General features: G+C 41.0%; 1 protein-coding gene across 1 annotated transcript; it reads left to right on the forward strand.

The window, feature by feature from the left end:
• Window positions 1-1,340: 1,340 nt before the first annotated feature.
• On the forward strand, window positions 1,341-19,873 carry LOC146965202 (cohesin subunit SA-2). Its single transcript, XM_085764662.1, has 32 exons — window positions 1,341-1,504; window positions 2,662-2,751; window positions 2,840-2,927; window positions 3,640-3,798; window positions 5,008-5,104; window positions 5,205-5,281; window positions 5,373-5,444; window positions 5,982-6,186; window positions 6,288-6,439; window positions 6,546-6,619; window positions 6,713-6,836; window positions 6,980-7,078; window positions 7,338-7,417; window positions 7,514-7,621; window positions 7,714-7,834; window positions 7,965-8,073; window positions 8,694-8,797; window positions 8,950-9,042; window positions 9,140-9,226; window positions 10,866-11,066; window positions 11,501-11,577; window positions 11,677-11,767; window positions 11,891-11,971; window positions 13,591-13,683; window positions 13,770-13,944; window positions 16,052-16,188; window positions 17,693-17,794; window positions 17,874-18,025; window positions 18,216-18,344; window positions 18,445-18,635; window positions 18,728-18,803; window positions 18,884-19,873. Exons 2-32 carry the CDS (start codon window positions 2,702-2,704, stop codon window positions 19,017-19,019), a joined length of 3,540 nt encoding a protein of 1,179 aa, XP_085620788.1. The 5' UTR covers window positions 1,341-1,504; window positions 2,662-2,701; the 3' UTR covers window positions 19,020-19,873.
• Window positions 19,874-19,988: the final 115 nt, after the last annotated feature.

The following is a 19,988-nucleotide window of genomic DNA, read 5'->3' on the forward strand; positions in this document are numbered from 1 at the left end:
ATTTCATGACATCATATTAAACCTGTGACGAACCTAACCAGACAGAAATGACAGAACTGTTTCCAGATTCCCTTAAGTTTATAATGTTTGAGGATAGGAGGGTGTATTCAATACATAATAACTTTAAATGAACATGTGTGTATGACTTATGTATGGTACTGCATATCAGAGATATAAGGAAGTTATATTACCTTGTTACAACTAATATTTCAATTTTCTGCAACTTTTCTGTCTTCTATTTAGTTCAGAGGAAAATATCACAGTTTTATCTCTATCTTAACCAACTACAACATTTAAGTAGCAAAAAATACACCAATAATAATGATCCAAATTAATGAGGTATTCTGCATACTGTATATTTAAATGAATTAAATATATTTTTCTGTGTCTATGTCTGTTTAACTTAAGCACAAGTTTAAAGAAGGTAGCATGTCTTGTCCTTATTAGGGAGGATTTTTATTCTGTGGGACAGTTACTCTCACATTGCATCATTTTTGGGGTGTTTGAGGGCATAAAACAAGTTAAATCAGACTTGAACAAGCTTTCAAGTGTCTCTGACTGGGAGATACAGGAAAGTCCAGCAGAGGGCGCCACGGGCTTATGATGTCTATATGAAGAGTTTTTATGTTATGTATACAGTAGTGATATTTGAGTGAGTGCTAAGGGTTGAAACAAGACCATGTCAAAACCTTGCATGTGGCAAATGTTTAAACATTTTGATAAGCTGTATTTACTGTAAAATAATGACTCAGACACAAAATTTGAAGAGTCAAACTATACATCTATTTTTATCTGAAAGATAGTAACAAAAAGGGGAATGTGTTTTAGATTATGATACATTTTAAATAAGCTATAGGCCCACATCACTTACACTGAAAATACAATATTCAAAGTGATCTTAGAGGGTCTTTTTAGTGTTGTTAACAACTAGTAAATGGCTCCCCCTGCTGTCCAATTTATATATTATGTTACACCAGGAAATACCAGGACAGCTCCCTTCTGAATTAACTGCCGGTTAATTAAAATACATCCAGGACCAACTCTGTGGGATATTTTGCACTGAAATAAACGCAAGAGGAGCAGCAGGCTATAAGACGGTGAGGCGTATTGGTGATTATTGGTCCTATACAAAATCAATAACATCCCATTGTTCATATGCACACACACCGAAGCTCGAGTCTCGTGTGTATGAAGTTTCCTACAGATGTTTACAGAGCTGCGGTGTGAGCAAAACCAAACCGGACGGCGTCTGTCTGTGACATACCGGCGGTGGGAGGGGCTTAACGGTGAGTGACAATTCAGAACAGCCAATCACGTAAGCCCGCTTCTGTGGAGCAGCCAATCAGGAGGGAGTTGGGCTGTCCAGACGACTTGACTGTGAGAGCTGGGGAGAAGAAGGAGGATAAATTTGCTGAGGTGTTTTGGTTTTTATTACTGTGACAGCTTTCTGTTTTAAAACGACACTCAGGTGAACATTGGTGAAGAATGAAGATACATAAAGAGGGTAAGTCTGAAAAGTTTGGGAATGACTGGCGTGTATGTTTTCCCGCCAGTGAGCTGTAATCTCTTATTAAGAGACAGTAAGCTGCAGGACTACTTCAGGAAATGAGGTCCGGTGTTTCAGTGTTTGTTAAAATGTGCTTTACATAAATAAGTTGTAAGAACCGCCGTGTTGTCTCTCCCGTGGGAAAGTGAAACCGCTGTGCCGCTGTGTCCTTGAGCAACCCCTTCAGCTGCAGCTCCTCCCAGTGGAGGGGGCAGGTAACCAACCTGTAACCCCGGCTGGCTCACTGAGAGCCGGGCTGCACATCTACACCCGGTCCTGGTGCAAGAGATCCACCAGGGACACAATTCATTTATATTTATACGTCGATAATAAATACGAGATTAATATGCGTGCAGGGGATGGATTAATGTCTATACTGTGCTGTGTATTTTATTTATATGCCTTTATTTACTGTGCGAAATTTATAACTTTAGCCTATCTTTTATCCAGTGTTACATTTTTCTAATGCTTATTTGGTCCTGTTTTTATCTATATGTTCATATTTTGTGTTTGTGTCTATTTTTACACAGTGAAGCCACGTGTTCCTAACCTTAGTGATGATTAAGCTGATTCTGATTTTGATTTAGGTTTTATATGGATTAAATGAAAATGTCAGATTTTTCCAGCTTCACAAATATGAAGATTTGGTGTTTGTCTTTTTCACACGTGATAGTAAAGTGAATTTAATTTTAATTTTTTCTTACATGAGACACCTGGGGTGTTCAGCTTTGTCACCTAGGTTGTAAATAGGCATGTTTCAGTTTGTTGCCACATTATAGACAAAATAATTGAACAGATCGATCCAAAAATAATCGCCAGGGTAATAAATAATGAAAATAACAAATGCATTTTACCAACCATGTTGCATTTTTTTTTTTTTTTTACTGTTTTCCTTTTCTCATTCACATGTAAACAAAGGATAGTTTCAACAGTAAATAAATTAAAGTTCATCATGTGAAATCTTTCAACCTCAGCGGTCAAAAGTTCATGTTCATGTGATCAGGACGTGATTGATTGGTATTACAGTAATCCTATAGAGATACTCAGATCAAGACGTCCCACCCACCTCTAAGACTGAAGATACGATCATTAGCACACTGACCGTGTGTTTCTAGATGCAGAGACACAAACCTGAGCCCTGTGTAAAAATCTGAGATGATCCCGGAGCCGACAGCTACGGCTGCATCCAGGCCCTCAGAGCAGAGGTACACGTCTAATACCAAAATATGATTTATCCTGTTTATTGATAGGACATTCCTCATGTAATCTAATTTCATGTTTTTGACTCTGCAGTAAGAGCTCTCGTGATGAGGCGAACTCTTCTGGTGCTGTCAATCATTCGGAGGATGAGTCAGGGAATGAGAACAGACAAAAAAGTGTGGTAAGTGTTTGTTAGTGGACTCAGCTCTTATGTGGTTACAAGTGGAAGCAGTCGTAGAGCAATATAATGATAAAAAGGAGAAGTGCACACATAATTGTGTAACTCTATGGTGCCATTGTGTTGGTATTGTGCCCAGCTGTGGATTGAAATAGGCCGTTTTCATAAAGGGACATTTTGACACGTAACAACACAAGAAGCTGTGATGGAAATTACACAGTTATTTTTGGTCTTCTGGATATTTTTCAATTAGCTCATCAGCAGGAGATCACATATTAAGCATAAATGTAAAGTGTAAAGTGACACATTTCAGCTTCTGCAGTGTGAAGATCTGCTGCTTTCCTTTGTCATATATGAGAATAAATGGAATAAATTTGGGTAAAACAAGGAATTTTTCACTATTCACTATTTTTCGAACCAATGTTTATGATGATTAATAGATTATTAACAACATAATCAGATTATTCACTGATAATGAAGCCCTAAATGTCGTGTTATTGTTGGTTTTTCTGTCAACAATAGAGCTTCATAAACATGAGGAAGAGACACAGGTGTCTCACCAGGTGCTGTTTAAGTGTAATGAGGCTTCTTAGCACTCAGGTGAAGGAGTGAACTGTCTCTCATTCAGAGATGTGTATTTGGCCAGTTCAGGATGCAGCACTCTACACCCTACAGTACCTTTCTTTATTATTTGTTCCATTTCTTAAATCCACAGAGAAAGAGGAAACGAGCGCATAACGGCTCCGAGAATGTCAAACACAAAAGTGTCAAAGCCGGGCGCAGCAGCGTCGGCAGAGCAGGAGGCAGCAAACAGAAACATGTGGAGGCCGTCACGCTGTTTGAGGTGGTCACCATGGGCAGGAGCGCAATGCAGGTGAGATGATGAACACCTGTTGTTATAAAATGTATTAACAGTGGGATCACTCCTGGAGTCTCTATTGACAACTTGAAACTTGTGTAATCTTATTTTTTTTCAACACAGTATTTTATGTTATCTTTAAAAGATGCTGAGAAATGAATCCATACTTTTACTTTTTTTTGTCCTTGTGTATGTTTTTCATTGTTATTCATTATAATCCTCTATCAACCAGGCAGCTGCAGCCTGTCGCCTGACAACAGCAGTCAAAGCTCAGGAGACACATTTATCATGTCTGGGCTTGTCCACATGAGCTGCCAGTTCAATTTAGAGCTGAATATAAAACATTATTAGTTTATTTCACAGGGACAGTGCACCACTAATCAACAGAGTTAAAAGAAAAACTGTAAGTGGGCCAGAGTTAGCCAACAAGTCTAGTTTTCGTCCGTTGTCCCTGGCCAGATGTTAAAGGCAACCTTTAAGTCAAAAAAAGGGGCAACAATTAAGTACTTTCAAAACACAACTTACATAACAATCTGCCTAGTAAAAGCTCATAATAACAAGTAAAACAGGTAAGAAGTCTGACATACAGCATAACAAAAGCTCATGGCATGCAGACATAACATGCAGACAGGGAGAAGAAGAGCGAGAGAAAGCAAGAGAGGAAAGTACAGCTAGAAACACATGCAAGTAGCACACAGAGCTAAGACATTAGCACAAACAATATCAGACATTACAAGGCAGGACATAAAATGGCAGGCATTAGGCAAGAAAACAATTTTTAAAATATGGCTGTACATTAGTGTATTTATGAATTGTTGTGCCCATAAAGCTCTCAGATTAACCACAGTGTTAACTAGTTTGATCTAAAGAGGAAGATTGACAGTTTTGCTAGTTTGTTTGTTTGTTTGTTTGATTTTATTTCAGCTGTGTTTTCATTGTGATTGCCACCAAGCTTATTTCAAGCCTTTACTGTGAAGCAGTTTGTAACTTTTGTTTTGAAAAGTGCCTCATAACTCATCTATGCCTATTTTGTTATGTGATGATAGTTGGGTTTGATCATTGACACACTTAGGATGTAATTGCTGCAAACAGACTGAACCCACATCCTCAACATAAAAGCACCTGACGATATCAGCTGATGTTATCTAGTGTGTTTTCACAACATTAACACAAACTCACTGTGATTCGTGCGCGTGTGTGTGTGTGTGTGTGATCCTGGACCAGGCGGTGATAGACGACTGGATTGAGGCCTATGTGACTGACAGAGACTCTTCGCTCCTTGACCTCATCAGTTTCTTCATCCAGTGCTCTGGATGCAAAGGCAAGAAGATGCTACATACAGTATGCACATCTGTAAACATCTGTCCACACATGCAGACCACGCAGAGTCACACCTGTGTTTCCCCTCTTCTCTATCTCAGGTGTGGTCACAGCAGAGATGTGTCAGAGCAGAGAGGACAGTGATGTGATGAGTAAGATGGTCGAGGAGCTGGACGAGGTGAGACGTCTTCAATCTGTGTGTGTGTCACTGCTGCATCAGTGTTTTTACACTTTGACTGAAACTGTGTGTGTGTGTGTGTGTGTCTCAGGTGTCCAGTCTGCAGTATAAGAAGTTTCTGGCCTTTCCGTGGATCCTCACAGTCACATGGCCCATGGACTCAGTCAGTAGCACATCATTAATCTATTTAATGTATTTTTCATCCTGGAGGTTTCATTCAGTTTATTTTATACCTTTTTGTTGATATCCAGCTTTTGTTGTGTTGTCTTTATCCCAAACACTTAACTTCTTAAGTCACTTCAGAGCATGTATCTATTTTTTTAATTTTATTTATAGACTGATTTTTTTATCTCATTGTTTTATTTATTTATTTTTAACCTATATCTGTAGGAAATTTGCTCTTGGTGTTTTTAATTATTTTAATTATTTGTTTTTATTTTATGCTTTCATATTTATTTCATGAATTGCAGCACTTTCTGTCGATTCTAATTTGTTTCTTGTTTTATGTCTCTAGTTTTATGTTTTTATGTCTTGTTTTAATTGTTTTGAATTGTGTTGGTTGTTTCGACTCTCGACTGCGAAACTAGTTTACCCTTGAGTATCAATAAAGTAACCTGAACCTGAACCTAATATACATAAAGTAAAGTTAGGATTTCATCTACCATTTAACCGGCTCTCTTCTCCCTCCTCTCCGCTGTAGGACAGTACGGAGTATCCTCTGACTCAGCCCGGTCCGTACGGCCGCTGGTTTCACTCCGAGTTCTGTGAGTTCGTGTCGGTGCTGGTGGCTCAGTGTCAGCACAGCGTCATCTTCGACGGTTACCTGATGAACACGCTGATCTCGCTGCTCACGGAGCTGTCCGACTCTTACGTACGAGCCTTCAGACACACCTGCACGCTCGCAGGTAAGGAGCAGACAAGACACACGCACGTACACTAACACAGATTCATACGTGTATAAAATAAAGCGATCTGAGCTCTGATCTGTGTGTGACGTCTCTATCAGCCATGAAGCTGCTGAGCTCTCTGGTGGGCGTGGCTCTGAGCCTGAGCGTCGGGATTGAAAACAGTCAGAAACTGTACAAGGTGCAGAAAACAAAGACCTCGAGACAGAGAAACACGTCGCAGCTGGAGAGAATCCAGAAGAAGATCACAGAGGTGAGACTTGTCACTTTGTAGTCGACTCTGCAGAGGGGAATTGAGAAGATTTTGTCTTTGCTCTACGTGAATCTCACTCTCTTTGACTTTGCCTCTGCTCCTCCAGCTGCAGGAGAAGAGGGTGGAGATAGAGAGCATGATGGATATCATCTTCAAAGGAGTTTTTCTCAAGAGATATCGGTAAAATAAAGTCAAACTTTCTCTGACAGTCTGTGTGCATTACAATATTATTTCATTCACTTTGGAGAAAATGTTGTGTGTGTGTCTGCGCAGTGATGTACTTCCTGAGATCCGCTCCATCTGTGTGGAGGAGTTGGGCCTGTGGATGAAGCTTTACAGCTCTGAGTTCCTCAACGACAGCTACCTCAAATACATGGGCTGGATGATGAATGACAAGGTAAGAAACAGCGAAGACAAAACACAAAAATGATTGAAAGATTTTGTCTCAGCGATACATTTAAATCGTAATGAAAGTGGTGTCCACAGCTGGATATGTTTATGAACATCTGAAACAAGCTCTTCACTGTTTTCATCTTTCAGACTCCAGATGTGCGTCTCAAGTGTGTGTTAGGTCTGCAGGGTTTGTATGAAGACCCTCTGCTTCTCCCCAAACTGGACCTGTTCACCAGCCGCTTCAAGGTAAGCACACCTGCTTAAAGCTGCATCAAGGGATTACGGTCAGCAGGGGGCAGCAAAACAAAACAACACGGACAGATGTAGTCATTAAATGGAAATTCAGTGTTCGATATTTGCAATTTTAGCACTTTTGCTGCTGGTACTGAGTTTTGTTAGAGTCCGTAAAACCAAAACAAAGATGTTGATTAAGGCTGAAATATTCTCTGTGCTCCTGTGTGATTTTGTGTGTGACTGTGTGTGTTGATTCCTGTCGGCGTCCTAGGACCGGATGATCTCCATGACTCTGGATAAAGACAACGAAGTGGCGGTGCAGACCATGAAGCTCCTGCTCCTCCTCTCCAAGTCAGTCACCAGCGTGTTTGTTGTTCTTTATTCTTCTCCTGCTTCTTCTTCTTCACCATTTCCTGTTGTCATAACTTCTACTGTAATAATCCACAGAACATCAGATGACGTGCTCAGTCCAGACGACTACAGGCAGCTGCTCCAGTTTGTTTACTCTTCTCAACGACCTCTCGCAGCCACTGCAGGAGAGCTGCTCTTCTCCAGGTCCGTCCACCTCCGCCATTAATAAAATATAATATAAAACAACACACAAACAACTATTAAGTGTTCACCTGGATGTTGTTGGTCTGTCTCAGGCTTCTCAACACCGCAGCACCTGCAGCTGATACTCAGGAACAACAAAACGAGGAGGAGGCTCATAAACAGCAAACTTCAGCCAGACTGAAAGCTCTGCTGAACTTCTACCAGCAGTCAGAGGTAAAATGTTTCAGATCTTTCAATTTGACACAAGGTAAACAATCTGGGTTTATTAGCATCACAGAGGCCCTTTGTGCTTCATATGTTCGTGTGTTTTCACGATGCTGCATGTGTTTTTCTGCGTCTGCAGCTGCACAAACATGTGGTGTACCTGGTGGACAGTCTGTGGGACTGTGCTGGAGCTCTGCTGAAGGACTGGGCCACACTCACATCCATACTGCTGCAGGACCACAGTCCAGGTGAGAGAGAGGAGCAGAAATGTCCTCAAGAGTTGTGTTGAATGATGTTTTTAAAATCGTTAGCCAATTTTAGGATTCACTTTTGAGTGATTTTGATCAGTAATACAGATTATAATATTTCATCTTTCCTTCGTTATTGATCTATTTCCTCTCTCTTTCTTTTCTAAATGCAAATTGAATAGAGTGCTACGCCAACACCACCATTTGTTCAAATCTAATAAAAACCTTTGAGAAAAAAAAGTTTATTCACAGTGAGGGAATAGTTTTACAAATCATTTGATTGAAACATTTTCTCGTGTAGTACAGACATGGACAATATGGTCATGTAGAAGGTTTTCCTTAAAGCTAGTGCTTATTGATGACTAGAGCATATTGCTAAGTGTTATTGAATTGAATTGATAGAAATTCATATTAAATGTTCTATTTTGATTTAAATTTAATCATGTAAAACTGATTTGGTGCTTGGTCTGCCTATTCTATTACAGCTGGAAATCTTTTTGATGACAATCTGTGTGTACAGTATCTGAAAAACCTCTGTTTACCTCATATGTTTTGCTTTCAGAAAAGTTTACTTCATCTATAACATATATATATATGTGTGTGTGTGTGTGTGTGTGTAGGTCTTACACTGGCAGAGCAGGCCGTGCTCGTAGAGATCCTGGTGGCGTCGGTGCGTCAGGCCTCAGAGGGGCCGGTGCTGCCCGGGAGGAGCGGAGCCAAGAAGGTCAGAGGGAGAAAATGTCAGAAATTTACGGCATCGCGTATTATAACAGTTTTAAATTATATTTGACTTGATAATGAACTTTGGAAAAAAGCTTGTGCCACATGGAGAGAAACGTAAATGTACTTATAAAATATGGTATTTTAACTTCTCAGGCAACAAGCGCTAAAGAAAAGAAGCTTCAGATGGACGACTGTGCTAAACTCACTGAACATCTCCTCATGGTGCTTCCTCAGTTACTGTCAAAGGTATTTATCAAACACACAGTTGTTATATGATGTTTTCTGTACTGCATTCGGACACTGTGCCTCCACTCCTCCTCCTCTCTGATGTATGTGTGTGCAGTTCTCAAGCAGCCGGGACATCGTGGCCTCCCTGATGAGGATCCCTCAGTACTTCCTCCCTGAGTGTCCAGAGGCTGAAAACACACAGGTTCGTTCCCAGACTTTCAACGTATTGTTATTACACAATCAGTGAGATGATAAATGAGAAATGAATGGGCTGACACACGTCCCTCATCTTTAACTTCACCATTAACTCTGTGGACTCTGGGCCAAAGAATCGAAGCCATGAAATCAAACTTAAATGTGATTTTTAAATTTAGAAAACATTACTGAAGCACTGTTATTGATCGAACGGGGGATTACAGATGGATTATGAAAACAGAGGTAATGCTGAGAACTTTCCTTGCGGCTCAAAGCAGCGTTGGTCTTTATGTATTTATGGGCAAAATTTAAATGGTGAAATTATAGCAATTTCAGCTGAAATCACAAAAGTGGGAGAGAAAACGTATCCAGTCTCCTAAAACCAAGGCAATTATTTTGTTGTTTGATTATCGGATTTATCGGCTAATTATTTTTTGTTTCATTAGACTATCCATCATGTTGTGTATACGGTGTCAAAACACTATAATCAAATGTGCTGTATTGAACTTGTTTATTTTATTTTAAATCCAAAAACGACAGAATATAGAGACTCCCGCACACTGTAATAGAAAATGGTTTAAGCCATCTTAAGTGGAGAGTGGCTGCATGCCCGCTCCCAATCACAGTGATTGTACAAAAAAACATATTTTATATATAGATATACAAACAAAAGATAATAGAAAAGCACTAGATTATAGATAAGTAAACATGTCAAGAGCAGTTGACAGATAACAAAACACTTAACAGAACACTTAAGGTCAGGAATACCTAGAGGGGCCTAGAGATTTGACACCTGTATTCAGGAATAGATGAAAAATCAAATAAATTCATGAACACTTCAATGAAGGTCTGCAGAATAATCTGTATGCATGTCTGTATGTGTCCGAACACACAGTGAGCAGGTGGAGAATCATGGATCTGACTGTTCAAGTTCCTATTTAACATGCATACAGGACTGTCGCAGGATCAGTGGGGCAGCAGACAAATACTATCATATAATATAACCAATGGGGACCATCCAGAGTACCTACAAAATAACAACTCAGCATTATAAAGCAATCACAGGGAGTCATTTAATGACACTTCATCGTTTAGTCCTTGTGGGGCCAGAGTTTGGAGGATATAGTATATCCAACAGCACTCTCGCTGCTTTAGGAGTCTGTCATGGTCCCTGCCACCCTGGGGTGGGGGGGGGATCTGCTCTAACCCACAGAAGCTCAAGTCCAAAAAGAACAAAAGCAAGTTGTTATGACTTGAGAAGCAGAAAACATGTGTGGCTTCACTGAAAATATGTATTTAAATCTTTGAGTAAAATGTAATTGATTTTATGATGATTAGATCATAAAATAAGTAAAAACATCTTTCAGCAAGGTCAAGACAGTGCATCCATCATCCAACAGTAGGCAGTCACCAGTCCATCACAGGGCCGACATAGAGACAACCAACCAGCCACAGTCACATCCACACCTAGTCACCAGTCAACCTGATGTGCATGTGTTAGGACAGTTGGAGAAGCTGTAGAGAACATGTGAGACGATGTGAGAACATACAAACTTCACACAGAGATGCCCCAGGAGCCCAGGACCTTCTTCTTATTTATTTGTCCATCTCATCGTTACAGTAACTGTTCTGTCTTTCTTCTCCAGGCGGTGTCCACCCTGGTGGCAGAGATGGGGGCTGTTTTGGAGCGCCACTCGGGCCCCGCTGTCCTGGAGGCAGCGGCCCGCACGTACCTCAGTCTGTGTGCGGAGGAGACGAGCTGGTGCTCCGTGGCCCGGGCTGCCAGAGACTCTCTGGTCCAGACCTGGGTGGACCAGCTGACGGTCCTGCTGGAGGACTCAGTCAGGGTGAGTGAGCAATGCTCTGGATTTACAACAGAGCCTAATGGTGCGACAGGAATCAGGACTCCTCAGGTCATCAATTATTTCAGCTGCAGAAAATAGTGAAGATTTTTATGTGTTGTAAACTTTTTATGTTTTTTTAATGTATATTTTCTTTTTCTTTCTAGTTTAATTTTACATGCCTCTCTTTATTTATATATATATTCTAGATTTGTATTTTAGATTTGTAGACTGTCTTAAATGTTTATTGTCTACTCTGCACCAAGGGTCTGAGAGAAACATATTTTGATCCTCTGTATGTCCTGTACATACTGTAGAATAGACAATAAAGCCAGCTTTGACTTTGACTTTGACTAAATCACTGGACACCGTCACCTCCAGGCCTTAAATCCTTCCTCTCCAGGTTCACAGCTGGGCTGGTTTCTGTTTATCTGTTGCAGTGCGACTTATTCTCTGCTGATGAAGAGAAAACTGGAGACATTTTAGCGACACTGAAGAAGCTCCGAGCTTTCCACAAGTAAGATTATTTCTAAGATTAATCCACAGTGCAGCGTTCAGCCAATGACATGTGTTTATGTCGTGTACATATCTGCTTCGTCTCTCCGTGTCGTCGCAGCTGTCACGACCTCTCTCGGTGGAGTGTGTTTGAGCTGCTCTCTCCTCTCCTGTCGGTGGAGAGCGGTCAGGGAGCAGCGCCACCGCCCGAGGTACACATACATACAAGCACTGATGATTTAACTTCACACTGTCCAAGCGTTTTCATGTTGTCTATCCACAGTTTTTCTAAGATAACTGTCCTGACTGTCTCCTCTGCTCCTCTCGGTCTGAAGCTGCTGCTGGAGGTTCTGCAGTGTCTCTGTTACTTCATACTCTGGTCCCTGAACACCAGCGGAGAAACTCTCACCTCCAGAGTGAGTTACATCTGCTTCAATAAGTTTTTAACTGGAGTATAAGTTAACATCATGAAATATTTATATTTCTTTTTCAGAGATGGAAACCAGTGTAGGAATATACATATTCCTAAAATAATCAATATTTAATCAGGATGTCTTATCAAAATCAAGATCTCTTCTGCAAGTAAAACCTGGACACAGCAGATAAAAAGAAAAATAAACATGTTTGCAAATTAGTCACTGATTGAAATACTGAATTGCGATTAATTGCGTTTGTGTACTGAGATAATTATGATTAATTCCAAGTTAATCACTCATTCTTTATTTGTTCAAAAGTACCTTAAAGAGGTATTTTTCAGGTGTTTATTAATGGACAATTATGTTTCTTTAGGAAAATGTAACTTTATTATACATTAACCAGAAACATGAACAAATATTGTGCAGAAACTTGAGAAGGCTTCACTGCATTTAGCATTAAAAAAAGTTTAAATAATAACAGGACAGCTTCATATGAGTGGTAATAGCCAGTAGAAACCAATATAACAACACATTGTTAATTGCATGTTCTCATGTTAACTTTGACGTTCCTGTTGCAAAGTTTTACTCACAGAAACTGATCCAAAGCGTAATTTTAACAAAGTTGGAGGAGGAGAAGGAAAGAATTGAAAAGTATTGTCTTTAAAATGTCATTGGAAATATGTTTTCTCAGGGCGGGTTTTCCCTTACTGATCTTATTGTGTTATCAGCAGTGATGAATATAAACTGCTAAGTACTCTCAGCTTTATTAATGGGAACTTTTAAGCCTCATGTACAGTAGCTGACATTTACAGAGTTCAGGCTGTGGCTGAAACAAATGTTAAAGCAGATAACAGCGGCACGGCCGTTTCGGCTAATGCTGTGTTCAAGGCAGGCTTTTGAAACCGTAAGTTACAGCTTCAAGTCACAACTACGACTTGGTAGCGTTCCAGGTAACCCGTAGCTCGTGTTTTTACCGTCCTGTTGTCTGTGAAAGTTCCCTATAACGGCCACTCGTAACTTCCGACCCGTGAACTCGTACCAGATCGAACTGGTATGACTTCACAGGAAGGAAAAACACAAAGTACGAGTTTCCTTGAACGCACCATGAGTTAGCAGCCCCCGCCCTTGTCAGGCATCAATTGGTCCTCGTGCTACGTCACCACATTCACGCGCATCCCTTGGCTGCACACACAGCCCTTCATGCCGTTCTCTCCCCTCATTGGATAACACTTGTATCCCACAAGGAAAATTTTCTCCTCGGGTTACAGCAGAGCAGAGTGACGGAGAGACTCGTGTTTAGGCTGAAATACTTCATGTAAGTGATTGCTGACGGAAAATAGGACTATTTAGGACTTATATTAACAAAAACATTCCACTGATATCTGCTTTAAGTAAACAACAGGAAGGACGACACAGAGGACACAAAAGCTGTGAGGGAGAGAGACAGAGAGGGAGGGAAGAGGGGAGACTAATGATGGGTGTTTAAGTGTGACTGTGTTTCTCCAATAGTACATAGTAGTGACACTAACACCTGCATGATGTCTGCACAGATTTAGTTTCTCTGTTCCCTTTCTGAAAACATGCACGTTAATAAATGTGTGTGTGTGTGTGTGTTGAAGGAAAAGGCCGTGGCCCAGAGACTGCAGCTGCGTCTGTTCTGCGAGAGGAGTCACCACTGTCTCTCCCACTCCGACCACAGCGTGCAGCAGCAGGTCGGCAGCAGCTGTTGATTTTAGCAGCGATGTCTCTGTTCAATGTAGCCATTTTTTTTTAACTTCTCCTCATTTTCCCGTTGAAGGCTTTTCTGGGGGTGTGCGACGTCCTGACGGCTCATTCCTACCAGCTCCATGTGTGGGACCCCAGCTCCTTTGGTCCGCTGCTCTACACGCCCAGTCCCAAACTGCAGAGGGCGCTGTTGACCTTCGTATGCAAGCAGGTCTTTGTTGGGCCGGACTGTGACAGCCAGAGCAGAGGTGAGGGATGTTTGAGGGAGGAAAGTTCCTCCGTGCTCAACGTATAGATGATTTAAGTGACGTTTTGGTTCAGCTTTTGTTCAATAAGGAAACATATGCAGATATGATTCACTCTTCAGTTTCATAAAATCAGTGTCCTTAAAATATTTAATTTCTAGTCAGCTTTGGACAACCAAACACGATTGGCTTGATAACCAGTAGTTTACAGCTGCTTTGAACTCTCTGTTTGACATATTTTCTACCAAATGAAGATTTTCTGTTTTGTTTCTGAATCTGTCATAGACACTGACATGTGTTAATGAAATACTCTCAACTTTCTCTTCACATTATTTCCTATTCTTATCTTTAACTCTAACACGATGAGCATGTACTAAATAACTGTGGAAACACTTTTCTCCATTGTCCTTATAATTAGAACCATACTAGGCAGTTTGTATTTAGGAAATAAACACCTAATACCAACTTAAATAAATATATAGGACACATAAAAGTAAGTGTCACTAATGTAGTTTTACAAAACACATCAGGAATCACCGCTTATTCCCAGCAGAGTTTTTAAAAAAATATAAATTGGGAGAGCATTGTCATATGAGTATAGTTTCATGTGACACTGACGCTTCAATGCATATTAAGCAGCATTTTATTACTGTTGCTGCTTGAGGTGGAGTCTTGTCGTCATTCACAGATTCTTTAAGACACTGTGTTATTGGTAAAACCCCAGTTCTAATTGTGAACAACAATATTTTTAAGCGTAGAAATCTTAGATCTGAAAGTAAGCAATAACAACAGCGATAAAAAAAAATGTAGGGGAATATAAATTACCTGAGTAAATGTACTTATCTATCCTACAAAACTCCCCTTCTACAATCGAGCGGTTGTTGTGATCACAGTTCATTCAGTATTTGTTTCAACAAAGACACTGAACTACTCAATCAATCTACTTATTTCATGACCTTTGCCTCGTCACACGGCCACTTCGTAGCGGTGTGTTTGACAAACGCTTCCCGACCCCGGCAGCGTGCGGGACAGCAGGGAGAAAAACACACTGCAGCGTTCAGTACAGTAGATGGCACTCTCTCACTCTGCCAGAGCCGCCTCCTGTTTCCGGGCCCTTTGCTGTGCTTTGCTCTGAGTGCAGCAGCTCACCGTGGTGAAAACATGCAGGTATTAAATGCACGGCCACACATTTGGCTTAATAAGTGAGTGCAGAGCTGCCTGCTGACTGTAAATGGGGCCTGATTACCAACCTGACCTGACAATTGACCCTCGATTACAAAGGAAACCCTGTTAATACCTTCAGACTGGAACAGTGTTGACTAATTTGTATGAAAGGCTCGCTTATGCAAAGCGATGCGAGGCCTGTGAATTGATGACAGAGGTACGATCCTGTCTGATCTAACATGAGAAAAACTAGAGTGACACGTTGGAAATACATCTGGGACGTTCTCTCTGCGAGGATCCTGCAGGTAAACTTATGAATTCATTCATGTCCCGGCTGTAACTAAAACATTTTATTATCTTTACAATACGTAGTTTCTACTTTCAGAAACATATTGCATCCAAATATAGGAGAGTCCAGAGAAGTCAATAACTGTCCTGGTGGGAATCTCTTAAATGTTCAACCGAATATAATACAGGATTATTGGTTTTTGAACATGTAATAAAAAGCTATTGTTTTATTGGATTTGCCTGGTAACGGTTTTGTTATATAGACAGTGTTTTCTATTAGCTGCTGGATCAGAGATCACTCGGAGGGCAAGGGCACTGAGTTAAATCATAAAATCAGGGCAATCTCTTTCCGTGAGAAAATTCCATTAACTCTGGCTCACCTCCGAGCCTATTTTATTAGCCTTGTGAAAGATTGAAGCCACATGGTGTCACAACCATAACTCTACTCTTATGTTATCTTTGATTTCCACCTGCTAAAGCCATTGTCCTGAAACTAAGTAAAACTCTCTTTTCCGCCTGCGCTTTGTTCTTTTCTTTCTGTTATATGATTTCTCATGATTAATCACTCCTCTTACTTCACCCCCCTGCTTCCCTTCCCCTTCTCTCTCTCTCTCTCCGTCTCTCTCTCTCCACTTCAACTCCGTCTGTTCTCCCTCAGCGAGCGAAGCCTTGGAGGTGGAGAGGCTGGAGGACCTCCACAGGCGGAGGAACCTGCTGGCGGCCTTCTGCAAGCTGATAGTGCACGGGGTGCTGGAGATGAGCGTGGCAGCTGAGGTCTTCATGTTCTACATGAAGGTAAAGGTGAACCCCCACCCCGCCCCCCCAAAAAAAGGGAAAGTTCAACAGTTTTGGGAAATGAGTTGGCCGAGAAGATGAGTTACGATCTGATGTCTGTCAGTGGTGAATATGACGCTTCAGTCAGCAGCTGATTAACTCACTCGTACACAGAGACATGAAATAAATACGGCTCCGTCCAAAAGTAACAACATCAGTCCACCAGCACCTCTTAAGTTTGTCTGTTGGACTCAAACGCAAGACGAAGGAGGAGGGAAGTCACTTCAGCCACTCGCACAGAGCCAACAGTGTAGCAAAAGGTGAAAAACGTAGAGTATAAAAACAGTTCAATGACCGGTGTCAACCCTCTGTACTGTAGGTCTTCTTGTCAACTAGAGTGGAGTGTATTTATATTTATTATTTATATAGACAATCAGTAATCAGATGGTGGAATCACAGCAGCAGACGGGTTAACAGACACTGAGGCCCTGTCGAACTTCAGTCCCCAAAAGGCCAAACGTTAAGAGTCTATCACAGAAAAGATCTTCAAAAAAGTAGCCTCACATTTACGGCCTTATCAATTAAATAATATTTAACACAGTGTCAGATAAGGTCTGGACGCACCAGAGCATCAACCTTAAAAAATCCAGTCAGTCTCTTGTTGAGATGATCACCTCCTAATGAACTGCTCCATAGACTCCATAGTTTCCTTGTTGCCTCAGCCGTTAATAGTGGACAGTGTTTAACTACACAGTGAAGGTCGCTGATCGACTCTTAACTTCACAAAATCCAGAGTGTAAAAAAGGACAGGTTGTGCTTTCTAAGAGATTTGTACTGGAGTGTCTCTTGGTGCAGAGAGGCTCTAGGCAGTCACCGCACCCAACCAGGCAGTTTACATCCGTTTCCAGTGTTCATGCTAAGCCAAGCTAAGCATGTATTTTTAAAATTATTATTGAAGTCATAAAATTGATACATTTATTCCAAATTTGATAGACTTAAGTAGTTTTGAATCCTAAGAGAATACGTCAAGTTTTCCATTTTGAATATTTCCAGAATCATTCCAGTGCCGCTCATGTATTATCATCACATCCGAGCTCTGAGTGTCAGATCCTCCGTTCGGTAACACCTCAGGTTGTCTCAGTCTCGGCTGAAATTCCTTCCATTGAACAATAAAACGATTTTTGTTAAACCTGTTTCTCAAGTTGAGCTTCTTTTTCCCGTTCAAACAAAATGCAGTAACCAGAGATGACTCATCTCCTCCCTCAAACCCAACATTAAAATTTCATTATCAGTTTTATTGGCATGCATTGATGTTTCTCTCCATTTCCATAGAAAATAATGGCTTTTTCTCATGTTGGTGAAAGATACCTGGGTACAAACTGTAGGAAATAAAGCTGCAATCTGAGCTTTAAAATGATTTTTACTTTGCAGTGGATGGAATATTGTTTTAATTTTTAAAACCCCATCTGAATGTATGAATGCGAATAAATGTCTGGAATAATATTTTCTCCGTCTCCGTCCTCAGTATTTTAACGACTTTGGAGACATCATCAAGGAGACGATGTACCGGACCAGACAGACGGATAAGCTAGAGAGTGCTCGTACTCTGGTGCTGTGTTTGCAGCAGGTACAGTCACACCGTCACACACCTTGCTGATGTATGGAAACAGGAAGATGCTCATGTGTTTTTGCTTTTTGCTCTCCAGCTGTTTGTGCGTCTGAAAAAGGAGCAGGAGAGCGGCGGCAGGGCTCATCCGGGGGTCCAGACCTTCACCAGCATCAAGGAGCTGGCTCGCCGGTTCGCTCTGACCTTCGGTGACCTGGTCAAGTTCCGCGAGTGCGTCGTGGTGATCCACAGGTGGACGTTGCTTCTTGTTTCTCACAACTTGGATTTACGTTTTTGGGAGATTTCCTTGTTTTTAAAATTTGGGCAAAGAAGAAACTCCCACACACTTTCTTCTCACTTGCAATATTTTTTATTTGTTAAAAGGGCAACGTTTCGGTTGTTTAACCTTCTCCAGGGCGATTTTTTTTGTTTATTTGTTTAGGAACGGCATCGAGTTCGTGTTCCAAGAGTTCAGCCAAACCCCGGACACACCTACTCCTCCGTACCTGTCTTACCTCACCATCCTCAGCGAGTTCTCGTGCAAACTGCTCAAACCAGATAAGAAGACAGTGTGAGTGCTGCAGACAGGTTTTTATTTTAAAAATAAACATCTCAAACATTTTGCTTTTTTTTTTTTAAAACGTCTTGAGAGTTTGTTCGTGTCTGTGCAGGTTCTCCTACCTGCAGAGACACACAGCGGAGCACATCATTGACCTCAGGGACGAGTGCTGGCAGCCGCTGATCTACTACCGTGCGTCTCTGCTGGCGGCAGCTGAAGGCGAGGACGCCGTGTCCTACGTCAGCTCTGACAGGAGGCCCCACCCACCCAATCGCTCGCCCTTCTCCAAACAAAAACTTGAAGGTGTTGCATTTAAAAAACAAAGTCACCCACAGAATCACTATATATGTAAATTATTATTCATCCTGTGTTTCCTGTCTTTTCTGTTCTTTTAGGAAGCAAGTCCCCCTGTCCGTTCAGCCCCGCTGACACCAAACTCAGTAAAGGTAACAGGTCGAACTTCAGTCCAAGGTGAGCTTGACATTTTACTGACCTGTTACAGACCAAATCTTCGTCCTCGTACTCGTGTTAAACTGCTTTGTCCTCCTCAGCCAACAGGAGAAGACACCTGATGTGGATGTGTTTTCTGTCCCGCTGGACCCTCCTGCACGGAGACTGAACACCGAGGGATCTGTCCACAGTGCGGGCAACGAAATGGACGACGACACTGTGGACATCGAACTTTAAATACTACGAGGACGCTTTGGGAACACTGGTGCTCCTGTGTGAACAGCAACACGTCACTGGACGGCATGAACTCCTCTTTTTGTTTTTGCACCTTCTAAATGCTTTTTGTACAATTCTCTAAAAAGACAAGTTTCTTGCTTCTTTCTTGCTCTATGTTTATTTTTGTTTATTTTTTATCAGGACACAAGCTTTATGTAGAGGTCTGGTGATATTCTGTATTTTTCTTACTGTCAGTGAAGCCACAGGAAAGACCAAAACTAGTGCTCAGTTTTGTTTATGTACTGTAGCCGGAGCCTGATGTTTCTTCCACTGTTCTCATTAAAGGACCAAATTAATCAGCTACTGAAAATAGTCCCTTCTAAATTCACCTTTAACTCATATTTGATCAAATTTTACTAAAAACTACTTTTCCAAGCTGCTTCAGGGAACAACTTTGTCTTTTCAGAAACGATATGTGTTTGATTCATTTGAAGGCTAAAAGATCTACATTAGGTGCATATTTAAAAATAAGGAATATATAGAATAACGCCAGATCTAAAAGTATTATTTATTCACAGACCACATTCAGGACAAATTTGATCAGTGTGTGTGTACACGTTTTGTTTTTACAGCTGTACTGTAGTCTGTACTTGAATGTTTACAGATGACACTAAAAGATCCATCTTTTGTTTTTGTTTTTCTGTTGGATCAAACTCAGGTCCAAGATGTTGTTGTGTTATCTGTTTTTGAGTAAGATCATGTTCTACTGTCCTACTTTGTCACATTATTTTTGCTCCTCAGAGGAAGTCGTTGGCTCACAGTTAGCCAAAAGCTACTCATATATTACTGTAAATTAACCTGAATTAAAAAAAATATCCAAACATGTACATTTTCCAATTTTTAAAATGTCCTTGCCTGTGTAACACCGGTACATATATCTCCAGCAAAGTGATTTTTACTTTCTGTAATTATTAAGCCTAAAACCCGACA

Source organism: Trachurus japonicus, chromosome 21 (genome assembly GCF_045865225.1).
Source record: "Trachurus japonicus isolate A0001 chromosome 21, Traja_1.0".
Classification (NCBI taxonomy): domain Eukaryota; kingdom Metazoa; phylum Chordata; class Actinopteri; order Carangiformes; family Carangidae; genus Trachurus; species Trachurus japonicus.

What these genes read in the sequence shown, in the direction of transcription:
- LOC146965202 (XM_085764662.1), top strand. Translation starts at nt 2,702, where the DNA reads ATGATCCCGGAGCCGACAGCTACGGCTGCATCCAGGCCCTCAGAGCAG. An exon ending in AGAACAGACAAAAAAGTGTG is followed by an intron (nt 2,928 to 3,639) that starts GTAAGTGTTTGT and finishes TTAAATCCACAG; the next exon opens with AGAAAGAGGAAACGAGCGCA. An exon ending in TGTTCACCAGCCGCTTCAAG is followed by an intron (nt 7,079 to 7,337) that starts GTAAGCACACCT and finishes TCGGCGTCCTAG; the next exon opens with GACCGGATGATCTCCATGAC.